The 13,622-nt window shown below is 31.5% G+C and overlaps 1 protein-coding gene and 1 long non-coding RNA gene across 2 annotated transcripts in view; one reads left to right on the forward strand and one right to left on the reverse strand.

The window, feature by feature from the left end:
* LOC130904210 (ras-GEF domain-containing family member 1B-like) overlaps positions 1-13,622 on the reverse strand; it is a 559,401-nt gene that overhangs the window by 333,674 nt on the left and 212,105 nt on the right. The window contains exon 2 of the mRNA XM_057816844.1: positions 7,389-7,502. Within this exon, the coding sequence (XP_057672827.1) occupies positions 7,389-7,502 (114 nt within the window). The remainder of the gene's footprint in view (positions 1-7,388; positions 7,503-13,622) is intronic.
* The window catches only part of LOC130904211 (uncharacterized), a 43,611-nt gene that overhangs the window by 22,071 nt on the left and 7,918 nt on the right, over positions 1-13,622 (forward strand). The window contains exon 3 of the long non-coding RNA XR_009060824.1: positions 11,026-11,158. This is a non-coding gene — a long non-coding RNA (uncharacterized LOC130904211). The remainder of the gene's footprint in view (positions 1-11,025; positions 11,159-13,622) is intronic.

Below are 13,622 nucleotides of genomic sequence, written 5' to 3' on the forward strand. Positions count from 1 at the left end.
ATGGATCAATTACATGCATAATGTATGTGATGCGCTACATAACATTTGGTATCAGCGCAGTTCTGCGAAAAAATGGAATTTTTGTTAGATATAAAAATGAACTGTCAGTATTTATCGGAAAAATTTTTATAAAATTAGATCTCATCAATTATTACAAATATTGTTGGCAATGATGCTAGAGTTTTTATTTTTTAGCACATGTTTATATTTTTGGCAAGTTTAGAAGTTTGTTGAGTCGATCGATCCTTGTCCTCAACTTACTCATTTCCACATTTAAATATTTCATGCTGACAAGTTGATTCAATATTCCTATCATTTATTACATAAAATTGTAGAAAAAAGGCTTAAGAGAGGGTGTAGCCCTATTACGCTATATTCATAATAAAATTGATAGTAGAAGAGATTATTAAATTCAACAGATTGGCATTTATTTTACAATCACAAAATGTTAATTAAAGACGTATTTAACGGATACGTATAGATATTATCCACGTCGCAATTCTTTCCTAGTAGGGTTTTCATGTCATTTGGAAAATTACACTCTTGTCTTTGCGACGCGTATAATGTATATTCTAAAAGTATATGTCTTACAGTAAGTTCTCGGTAACAATTCGCAAACATAGGTTTGTTACTTCTAGATAGGAAATATTCGGGCGTAATTTTAGTGTGACCTATTCTTAGTCTAGTTCCTATTACTTATTATGGGCGATTCCGCATATTCGAAGCCACTGTTCAACACTTTCCTGCATTTCTTTTAGTTTTTGAAACGATATTTGCCACTCAAATTGCCACTGAAAACTAATTTTCATTTTGATATATATGCTTGACGTCACTATATGCATCACTGCAAACCGTAGCGTCTTTTGCGTGTTTGTCATCATCTTCATTTCCTTGTATTCCTTACTGAATACACTGTTTACACCAACACTCACAATTACACTGTCTGACGCGCGTTTCTATAACGAAGTTGTCGTCTAAAGTTAAACTGAGTGTAATTGTGAGTGTTAGTGTACTGGTGGTGACAATTAAACTATAGAGTGGGCTGTAAGGAATTGGCCATTTGTCCCCATTTAAGCTACTCTTACACCTAGCAATTTCAATGGTTTTAAATGCATCCAACAATTTATTATTGGATACAATTTTACATTATTAATATTTATGTCATGTATGTGACTGGCAGCGTGATCAGCAATACCTGATTTACCGGTCCGTCCATATTTCAAATGAGCTATGTGTTCTTTAAACCGGTCAATAACGGATCTCTTAGTCTGTTCAATATACTTTCGGTCACAATCACCACAGCTAATTTCATATATACCACTCTTTTCCAAATTTGGTTAGGTTAGGTTAGGTTAGGATTGCCCAACAATTGTTTCAATGTATTGTTGGATTTATAAACCAATTTAAAACCTACTCTGCCTAATATTCCTTCCAATCCTTTTGTATAAAGAGGATTGAAAGGTATCAGCAATTTTTTCTTGTTTTTCATTTTGGGTTTGAGAAAAAGAGGTTTCACATAGAGATTTCTTAAACCTATGAAGATTGATTAGCTTATTTACAATTCTTTTATCATAACCATTGAGTACATCCTCAATGAAGGTCTTCTCCTTATTGTATCCCTCGATGGTAAGTGGAAAGTGGATTAACCGATGTACCAGGAAATGGAGACTGGCCATCTTATGTTGGATACAATGAAAATAATCAGCCGAGATGTACCTAAACCTAGCGGTGTTTTTCCTAAATACATCAAATTCTATCCTGTTTCTATTCCTAATTACTACAGTATCTAAAAATGGTAACTGTCCATTATTTTCCATTTCATAGGTGAACTTTATGGATGGATATTTTAAGATAAATTCGTCTACGTTTGCCTTCTTCGTATTGAATATGACGAAAATATCATCCACATTCATGTACCATACCCTGGGAAAATACTTATTTCTTTTGTCTGATTTGCTTTTCAAAATGAATCATTTACAGTTCAGCTATAAACGGTGATAGGCAGTTTCCTATTGCAGTACCTTCGTTTCGCTTGTAGAATTCGTTGTTGTACTGGAAATAGTTTTGTTCCATACATATTTTTGTTAATTTTGTTAACTGTAAATATTTCTCTATTACATAAGCTCCCAAATTATTGGATCTCAGTAAGTCATCAAGGTACTCGAAGGTCTGCGGGATCGGCATGCTGGTAAATAATAAACTTACATCAAAAGAAGCTTAAAATACAAATTGTTGAAACAATAGGTCTCATTTCTTTCCCAGGTTTGTGAATTTTAGAAAGGCAATAGAGCTTTGACATTGTTGGATTACTTACGAATAACTTATACCTGAATGTACCGGTGACAATGTTCTTACAATTTTTAAGTGTTTCTTTCACATTTGTGATCATTTTATTCAGCGGATTTCTTGAGATTTGAGTGTATTGTCCTGTTTTAATTAAGTTGTCCATTTTCTCGAAATAATCTTTCCTGTCCATTATAACAACCTTATTTCCTTTATCTGCTTTCAAGTAGAAACAATCTTTCCTCCTCAAACTCATGACAGTATTCAGGTCTCTCTTTACTCTTAGTAGATATATTTTTCAAAATTTTATTTCTGCACGCCTTCTAGATGAAATTCCTAGCGTCTTGAAGAAGATACTGAACGGAACTTTCAATTTATCCAATCAATTCGTTGAGATCGCCATCGCCTGTAACAGCGAAACCCAAACCCTTATTCAATAACTCCATCTCTTTTCTGTCAAACGTCTGAGTAGAAAGAATTTCCACAATCTTGATTGGCTACAAAGAAATTTTGTGCTGCGGATTCAGCTTCTTCAATTTCTTACTTACAACAGACATCTTCTTCTTAAATTTTGAATCAATAATCATCAGATTCTAGTTTACCTTTAGTCTCTGGAGACGATAACTTGGTTATCGAAACGCACGTCAGACAGTGTAATTTTGAGTCACAAAGTTGCACGTGTTATTTTACTTAAATGATTTTAGCAGATTGATATAATTGGTGGAAAACGCACGCGATATAGATTATATAATGACCACTACACAAGATAATAACTTGGTTATCGAAACGCGCGTCACACAGTGTAATTGTGAGGGTTGGTGTAGTGGCAGTATTAACCGAGTATTTAGGATGAATATCACCAACAATTTCAAAAATTCCAAATTAACAACCACACATAATCAATAGTAAAGTTGGATTATTTGAAGTTTCATAAAATAAAACCAAAATGGATATATATTAATCTGTAACTAGGTGTGTTTAAGCTCCAGAAAGATGAAAATATAATAGGACAGGTATCACATTTACTTAGGACTTGAAATAATTATACGAAACAAATAAGCAATGAGAGTAAGTGGTTGCCTAAGAGAAGTTATACAAAAAAATAAATTCGTGACAAAAGAAAGCAAAGTGAAAGTATGTAATGCAATAATAGGACCTTTGTTAACATATACAGCAGAAACAAGGGCAGACACAAACTAAAAACGAACACAGAATTATTAATAAGCAAATGACAAGCCATATATCAGAAAAGCAACTGGAAGATCCTTAAAATAACAGAAACCGAATAAAAGCCAACAATATTCAAATAGTGAATAGTTTTCACCAATGAATGTGAAAGAGTTCTATGCAATCATAATCTTATTGCATTTAACTTTATGATGAATTGTCCCCAATTGTGCTTAGAGGAAATCAGAACAATAACAATATTTAGTAGTTGACAAAGTTGGAATTCTGAATAATATAAATATTTTGTTTTAAAAATCACTCACTACAGAATGATATTTCAAATGTAAAAGCAATCACCCTGAACAAAGTTATTTTAAAAAATTTTCCGAATGTAGATTATTACGAATATCGTAAAAAGTTACAATTTCATGCAGAATGTCAACACAAGTAATAAAATTAATAACTGCTATAAATACACGCAAAGAACTGTAATTAGAAAACGAACATATGCACTGATTATGCAAAGAAATATGTTTTGGGTATGAGAGTTGAGTTGCATATTTGAGAAGGAAAATAATTATAATTCGTTTAACGATGGGTTAGTTAAGAATATTTCTTTATGAGGTATATCTTGATTGTTTCCATAATTCTATTGGTTTCTTTCAAAATAATTCTAGTAATATTTTTTGTTGATAAACTTACTTGGAAATAAAGTAAACGTAGTGGACTTTTCTAGTCAAGTGACTATTCAATTCTTAATAAAACTGAATGCCTATGTTTTTCTCGGCTTTATTGCTACGTCCACAAATACTTTCCACACGACTATTTTTTTTAGATCCAGCTTAGCAAAAGTTCAATATCTTGTTCAAGAATTTCAAATTTCGGGATGTTTTTTTTTCATGAGCAAGAAAGTTATCATTATGAAAATAGTATTTTTTCCATAATGGTTGTGCTTTATTGTTACATTTGGTATTTCTAGGACAAACCTTGTGACTAGTATGATTGAATATTGGGATAATATTAGAAATAAATTATTGACTTATTTTCTTTCGTAATAAATATGTCTTAATTTGAGATAACTATTCCTGAAGTAATTTAAAATAACTTGCATGCGTGTTACCTCGTTATACTGAATTGATACCTAAGAAAGTGGGCACAATATTTTTTCTCGGTTGCATGTATTGCTATTTAAAACTGTGGATAAATATGAAAGTTGGATGAATTAGTGATTATAACTTTTATTCTTAACGTAAAATTATAATTACGAATGATTCAAAACTATTAACTATTATTATTCGATGTGCAAAAAATGATAAAGTTTTATAATTAAATCTTCAGAAAGAACTGATAATTGAGAATAAATATTAGTGATACTAGTGATACGCAAAACAAAGAAAAAGACTGTATTTTTGTGGTCTTGCAGTACGATACGTGTTCTGGACTTAGGACGTAGGTCTTAAGCTTGTAAATGTGATATTAATAACTACATGGATACTTATAGAGCTATATTCTACTAAATATTTTTGCAAAACTTTGTAGATAAACACAAAATTATACCTCCAAGCAATATGAGTTCAGAGACAGTCACAGTACGACTGCTAAGATAATAAGAGTTTTCAATTTCATTAGAGAAGGCTTACAGGACAAAAAAAGTAAGTCATGGTTGTAATTCACATACAAAAATCTTTCGACTCCGTATTGATCGAAGGTTCAATTAATAAATTGATAAATTTGAATATACCAAATTATTTAATAAGAATTCTATATTCCTATTTGATTAATAGGAGATTTCACTTTACAAATAACGAGAGCATGGTAGACCCATACCCCATTATGGGTACCGCATGGGTCAGTTTTATCACTTTTGTTGTATTCCCTTTTCACATATGCCCTACCGCTTCCCAACAAATCCTAACAACCATGTACGCTGATGACATTTGTTTTGTGTCATCGGCAAAAAATCCCAACCATTCATTGAAAAACATCCAAATACACCTTAACATCAAAATTTTACCATATTTTAAAAACAATAAACTAGCTATAAATGCTTCAAAAACAGAGTACCTGCTACTCAGAACTATAGCTGGGAAAAACAGCTCATTGCAATTGCAGCTTCACGTCAACGGACAAACCATATTTCTAAGTAATACCCTTAAATACCTAGGGTACATTGTGACGGGAAATATAAATGATACAAACATATCATGAGGACAATTTTAACATACGCAGCCCCAGTTATTACACAGGAACCAAACATAATTTCCACTCCCAGCAGGTGGTACAAAACAAGTTTTACCACTTACTTAGTATGGCTATAAAACATTCATGCTATCCAAAACTTTCACGTGCTTACATAATATAACCCCACTGTCAAAGACTTCATAACAAAAAACTCAACAAACTTCTACAATTATTGTTTGCCAAAAGATTTTCGTGCAAAACTTTCCACTACAGTAGGTTTAACTTCTACATGGTTCGCTAATCACATAGTTTAGTTGTGAAATTCCAAATTAAATACTCCAATCATCATAAATTAAAATTTTAATTAACGTCAACTATGTTGACTTCTCAAAAATTACAACCTCGATCGATTTTTGAAACCCTGCTGCTTTTTAGGGATGACTCAGTCTAAAGATTATGGAAGTCACAATTATATACCGGTGACAAAGTTATTGTAAACAAATTAAATCATTGGATAATGCCTTGTACGCAGGGATTCACAGTTCATCTACAGATACATGCAAATCATCCAAGGATCGTCAGAACACCAGTCAAAAATACTACTATGTATAAGTTTTAGATGATTCGTTTTTATAAAATAAAACATTGAATAAAAATGACTTTCTAATAACAATACTAATGACGAAAACAAACAGATATCATTGTTAATACTATAGTATTTCACATTATTCATGATTTTGCAAATTCTTAACTCTAAATTAGAGTTAAATTAGAGTTTTAAATATCTGTCGAGGCAACCGAGGTAATCCAGCTCCTCGACAACACGAACCTAGAGAGAAGACTGAAGAGGAGGCAGTCTTTTGAGTCAGTTATGTAAGTGCTTAGTATAAAAGCCGAACAAAGTGCCGAATTTTACATATTAATGTTAATGTAGGATAGAAAAAAATTGCTTATTAATCGAGATAATGATCAGATCACAATGATAGGGAGATCTTCCAGGTTTTCTTTAAAAAAAACTCCAACAGATATTTTTTTTAAGAAAACCTGGAAGATCTCCCTACCATTGTATCCTTTGTATAACTGAGTAAATAAAGAGTAAATGGTCATTGGTCTTAGGGTTAGTAACGATTATATGTAAATAAAATTTTCTTCACAATTCAAATATTATTCCTAAATCTTGTATCAGTTACTCTTTATCTATGTCTTGCACAACCTTCAGTTGAATTAACTTTTTGCAAGAGCAGAATCAAGACCAGTCCCAATCATTAGTAATAGTACAACTTTGAAACTTCATCATCAACTAAATTTTTCTTTTTAGTATATTTTCTTAAAATTAAGATATCGAAATATCTTGTAACAACGAATCACACTTTACCAAGTGAAAAATTACTACTGAAGCCTAGCTTTAGATAACATACGAGTGTATTTATTCGGTAAATTTACTAGGTGGGTTTCACTTAAACTTTCAAGATGTCAGTTACACCATTTGGCAACCACCTTGAAAGTTTAAAAATATTTTTAAGTGTTCTTTAGCCTTCTTTAGAAATAAAATTTTTCACCGCAAATCTTAACGACATATTGTTAACAAGTTCTAGCAGCAAAAAAATGTTTATCAAAAACTCTGTAAGAAGCGTCGGAGACTCAATAGTTTCTTAAAGCGTGTCATATCTATAAGATATAATCATATGTCCCAACTAAATATTTTTTGTATACTCAAAATTTGCATTGATGTTAATAATAGAAAATACTGAACTTACTTCTAGCTGTACTCCAAATAAGTCCCGTGATCTCTCAGGTTTATTTCTTAAATCAACATTTTCTTGAGAAACCACTTCAACCAGCGTAGGAACAACGTTCTCAATAGGGCTCATCTGAAATAAAGGAAATTAATTATATTCCATTCACCACAAACTATGGATGATATATATTTCCATTTGCTAGATTATCCACAGGATTGTAAACTTTACGTAATGGACAAGTTTACAAGGTAGTTAGATGGGAAATTTTCCATTATTAGTTTGAACTTAAAACGAAATAAATGTGAAGACACATGGTATTTATGGAACAATATTTGCCTTATTTAATTATATTAAAGTATTCAGCACTCTCTATTTGGCACAATAAATAGTAGATAAAAGATGGAGATTGCTTTTTACACTATTCTCTTCTTTCGTATCACCAGTCTATCGGAACCATATTTCATTATTATTACCAAACAACCTATGCGTTTGAAATATTTAATGAGCACTTCTTAATATTACTGTACATTGCCTTTAATAGAGAATGTATCAATAACACTGATTTTGATAATAAAGAGTTACAACATCCGATTTTATATACATATAAAAAAATGAATATGATAAAAAGTATATTCACCAGGTGGTGTGGCAGCTATAGTTCATATCTTTTAGTTATACTCAACAGGTTCAAATTATTTCATTCCTTAATTAAACCAAATGTTTATTTAATGAAGATGGTTCTGTTGCTTGAGAAAATAAATAATCCTCGTATTCTGGATGAAGTATCGCACCTATAAGTCTTCGACAATTTTAATTGGGAAGATAAATAGTATTGTTGAATGAATTTCACTCATAATCCGCAAATTTCTAAATAGTTTTTGATGACGGTTTTAATGGAGGAGGAAAATGAGGAGTGAGTTTGTGAAACATTGATCATTGGCGGTAGGAAAACTTTGCTTCTTTAATTTTTGGAATTATAATTCTTTTACTGTGCGCAAGCTAGGAAACATATTAGGCATTCCAAAAATTGCGGTACATCGCATATTAAGTGCAAATTTGGATATGAACAAGCTGCACGCAAGATGGTTACCGCGTTTGCTTGCAACGTAACAAAAACAACGACGTGGAAATGTTTCCATCGACTGTTTGGCAATATTTCACATATATAAAACCGAATTTTTGCGCCGTTTCACAACCATGGATGAAACGTGACTCCATTACTTCACATCCTAAACAAAAGAATAATTAAAAAAAATGAACTCAAAAGGGAGAACCGGCTCCAAAGAAGACAAAGATCGTTCAATCTGCTAGCCAAGTTTTTTGGGATGCGTGTGCGATAATTCTCATTGACTATCTTGAAAATAAAACTACCAAAGGAAAGTATAATGCGAACTTATTACAAAGTTTTAGCCAATGAATCAAGCAAAAACGGCCGCATTTGGCAAAGAAAAAAGTGCTGTTTCATCAAGACAATGTTCCCAGACTTAGGGTGGTCCGGTGGTCAAAGAATTTCCAAAAATGAAGAGGTAATGTCGGCAGTTAATAGGTGTTTTGAGGAGCTTTTTATTATACAAAGGGTATGGAGCTAAGAGAAGATTACGTTGAATCATAAATATATTTTTTTCCTAAATTTTCTTTGATGGGCCAGGTACTTCTAGGACCATCCTCGTAGATTAAAAGTATTATATCGTTAAATGAGTGATCACGTGAAATTACAATTACGTCATCTCATTATCACCGATGACCTAATCATTATGCAATTTGAGTATTTAAATACAAAAATTTACCTAATCCGCAATTTTTAGTCATTCACTGTATAGTGTTCGTCTATCAATTTATTTTTCAATATATTTGAATCTAATACATTCCCTTATTTGATGGTGTTAATTTTACAACGAGATAATCCAATATGTAGTCGAATCACAAGGAACACAACTAAAAAATATCTAATATCATTCAGATATTGATTCAAAGCTCCAACCATAGTTTTCCAAAGGAAAAGTATAAATTATAACGGGATTTTTTCTACTATCAATTCGTTTAATTTTGTTATTTTTCACTAGTCCGTTCTGGTTCGCTAGGACCCAAATTAGTTATTTTCTATATTTCATTGATTAAAGTGATTTAAAAATAGAAATCAATATAATAAAATTAATTACAATAAATCTTTGATGGAATACAAAAATACAAAGAAACTTAAATTTATTACCATTTAAATTATTATCTATAAATGTTTGTAGAAAATAGACTCAAAGATATTTATTTGTAGATTAAAAGTACATATTTATTTTTTAATTGCCACATAACCAATTCCATAAAGCCATTTTAAGTACTCTACCTATCATTGAATACATTATTTGACGATTCGTAGATGTGTTAATATATGTTGTTGATCTATTGTGAGGTGAATTGTTTGAAATACTTTAAAATTAATTGCTGATGAACATGGTAGAAGATAAAGTGGTTGTGAATGAAAACGAAGGGGAACGAGGTATAAGAAAACGAAAATATACAAAATATGACGTTAAAAAGAAATGTTAAGTAACATTCAAATTCATTATTACTTGATGATGTAACATTCTATAAGGTATAAATACAGGAAAGCAATGACAGGAAAATATTTGAATGTCTTGATATACCATTGGAAACATTGACTGCTGTATGGATAGGTTAATGTAACTTAGTGTTGTACGTAACAGGATTTAAAAATTTACGTTTTTTGCAAACGGAAGTAGAGAAGTTACAGCATGAAGTGTACTTATTGTGGCAACTGAAATAAACTCATTAATTGAACTTTAGTATTTCTACTAGTCATTAATTCCCATTAAATTCATTTATGTGATGGTGAGAATTCTCAGGGGCAGGATTGGTTGGCTATCATTTAATAGATACCTTATTGACACTATGTTGAATTCGCAGAAATTTTTGTATTTTTACAAAACTAGCTCTGGAACCTGTTTCATTAGGATTTCAGTTTAAATGTACGATAAGCTTTGAACACGGTTTTCTAATAGATGCATCTATCAGGGAAGTTCTTTTTAGTGGCCGTCAATTTTTTGGATTTTATGTGGTTATCTTAAAAATAAGGTGTTCGCAATACCTGTGCGAACAGGATGAGATTTAATAAATACAATTGTGTTACACTGCAATACTATTGGACATAACAAGGGTTTTCTTTCGTAGTGGGAAAATACAAAATTCATAGAAGTGCGTCGAAAATAAGTTTTAGTCAAACGTTTTACAACTTTTTGTTGAAACAATTGGTATTAAAACCAATAATAAAATGGCCAACATTAGCCAAACGTCTCAGTTGATCTCAAGTTCCAACAAGAGTACATTTTTCTTAGCTAAAGGCGTGGAAAAGTTATTTTCGATAACTTCATCCCTACATTTTAAATCCATAACGAGTAGTCCGTCCTTGGATTCGAGGTACGGAAAAAATAAAAGTCTAAATTTAAACTGAAATTTGAGAGGCCCTTAATTTCAAAACAAGTGCCTTTTGGCTCGTACTATATGCTACCTTCTTTTTCTTTTTTGGTACAGGAACTAATAAGGAAAACTTTAAGATCTGAGATACACCACAACAATAATTTTTTATTATAAGCCAAGTTTCAAATAGTTACATATGAATATAACAAAGTTTGACACATTGTAGGGTTTAGAAGAAAGGCGTTTACGATATCCATCTATTACTTAAATTGTTAGTTGATATGAATAGCAGTCAAATTTGTCACAAAACGAGTGCAAAGGTTCCACATCAAAAAACAGGAGTGCACAGTAAAAACATAGTAAGTAGACTATAGACAATAAAAAGGTTGTCATTTAAAAGAATGCTAAAAATTTTTTTAATGAAAAATATGAAACTTTCCAGAAACCAGTGAAGATTATATGTCTCACTTGCGATGTTGCAATTTAGAGGCTGTTATGAACACGGTTATAAATATTTCTCCAATTGCAAGGAGTCAACAGAATCATTCGTTGTTTCTTCCTATGTAAATCCACTTACATTCACCAAATTGAAATGTAATAGTTGCAGACAATTTAAAAACTGAATGTAACTTAAGTACAGTCAGCTGTGACTATCAAATAACGAAATCAATTATGTTTCACTCTCAATCAATTACAAAAAAAAACTATTAAGAGACTACATTATCTAGGCCATATTGCAGTTTATTGGGTAATTCACTTATATTGATTAAATGAAGAATTGGATTAGAGCTTTCAATATATTTTTAGCTTTTTGCAGAAGATTTAAAGTGGTACATGTGAACGTGTGAACTATAATTACACTATACATCATTTGATTTAATTTTTAACAGATTGATAATCAAGAATATTGAGGAATCTATCAGTTTTGGACAAGATGAAGATTTCCAAAACTCTAAAATATATTTTAGTAGCATCATATAAATTTTTCTTAGTATTAGTAGTTACAGGATCATCAAAGAATACTATTCAATTATGGCGCTATTATATTTTCATTTTCCAAAGTCTAAAACTGTCAATAAATAAAACGAAAGAAAAAATAGGTAATACTTTGGAGAAGATTTACTATCTTAGCACTTAACGGATAGATAGTACGAGGATATATTGAAAAATTCTTAGCCTACTATATAAACAAACAAAATTTCAATTTCAAAATACTTCAAAATAATTGGATACATTTATTACAGCGAACCTGCAACTTCTCTAGACCTTTGAAAAAAATGTTTATTCTTGCTCTGCAAACCAGACCTCCACAGTTTTTATTACCTCCTCGTTGGAAGAAAATTTACTACCTCTCAAACTTTATTCGGTTGAAAAAAGAGTTGATAGTCGAACGGAGCCAAATCTGGTAAATAAGGAGGTGTTCTAGTAAATCAAACCCTAAATCACCAATTTTTTGCATGGCAACATAAGATTTGTTTGCAGGGGCGTTGTCCTGCAAAAAAACACCTTCGGATAGCTTTCCGCATCTTTTCTCTTTAATTTTCTCCCGTAGAGTTGCCAGTAATGTCGAATAGTAATCTCCAGTTATTGTTTTACCCTTATCCAAAAAATCAATCATGATTACTCCATAGCAATCCCAAAAAACTGAAGCAAGAACTTTTTCAGCAGATTTTTGGACACGAACCTTCTTAGGTCTTGGAGAACCAGAGTGTCGCCATTCCATCGATTGTTGCTTTGTTTATGGATCGTAGAAGTCTACTACATAGTAACAATTCGGTTTTCAAATCGAGCACAGATCAAACTAGATGTTTCTACATTCAAACATTTGGGGATCCATTTTGCAGCAATTTTTGTCATGTCCAAATTGACATGAATTATAAGATGAACGCGTTCATATGAAATATTTAGTGCTTCAGATATTCGTTTTAGCCCAATTGGACGGTCTGATAAAATCATGTCATGAACTGCATCGATATTTTCGGGGACCGACACTGACCTTTACCGATCGGTCATCATCTTCAATGGGAAATTTACCTCTTTTGAAGCTTGCAGTCCAATTTTTCACAGTTGCATACGAAGGACATTGATCACCAAGGGTATCTTCGTAAATCTGCTTACCTCTTAACCCTTTTAAATACAGGTACTTGATGTCCCGATACTCCAATTTTTCGATTTTCACAATTTCGGTGGACATCTTTTTTCTTTTAATTTATTGCGTAACTCTGGTTCACGTTTATGACGTCAAACTTTACACTAACACTTCTAATAAGTTATTGTTTGTCGCTATGGTGTTGCTATATCAATAAATCCTAGTAAATGAGACCGTATAGAAACGAAAATAAAACATTCTATTGAGAAGGTGGGTCACAAAGTCTTCGAATTTTTCAATAAAAATGAGTTTTTTTGATAAATAGACATTTTATCAATCAAAGTTTTCTTTTACAGTTCTCCACTCGTACGTTACCAACATTTCTCCACTATTTTTTTTTTTCATATTATTATCGAAGAAGTCATATTCTCCTATAGAACCATTTCTTAAGGTACGAAACATAAAATAATCACTATTCGGTACCAAATACGAAGAATAGGGAGCAATTTGAAGCGTGTTTCTTCCTAAATATGGAAATATTTTTTAAATTCTCATTAAACAATATCAATAAGCTGGAAAAACTATTCTTCATCGATTCTTTCAACTCAAAAAATGCCAACCAACCTACCTTGGTCTTTATTGGTAATAATTCACCCCAAGAAACTCATTGTATTCACTACTATTTGATCTTTAACTTCCCAATAAACATTTTCTGTAACTTATGGTGATTCCTA

The sequence above is a fragment of the Diorhabda carinulata genome, chromosome 2 (assembly GCF_026250575.1).
Source record: "Diorhabda carinulata isolate Delta chromosome 2, icDioCari1.1, whole genome shotgun sequence".
In the NCBI taxonomy this organism is placed as follows: Eukaryota; Metazoa; Arthropoda; class Insecta; order Coleoptera; family Chrysomelidae; genus Diorhabda; species Diorhabda carinulata.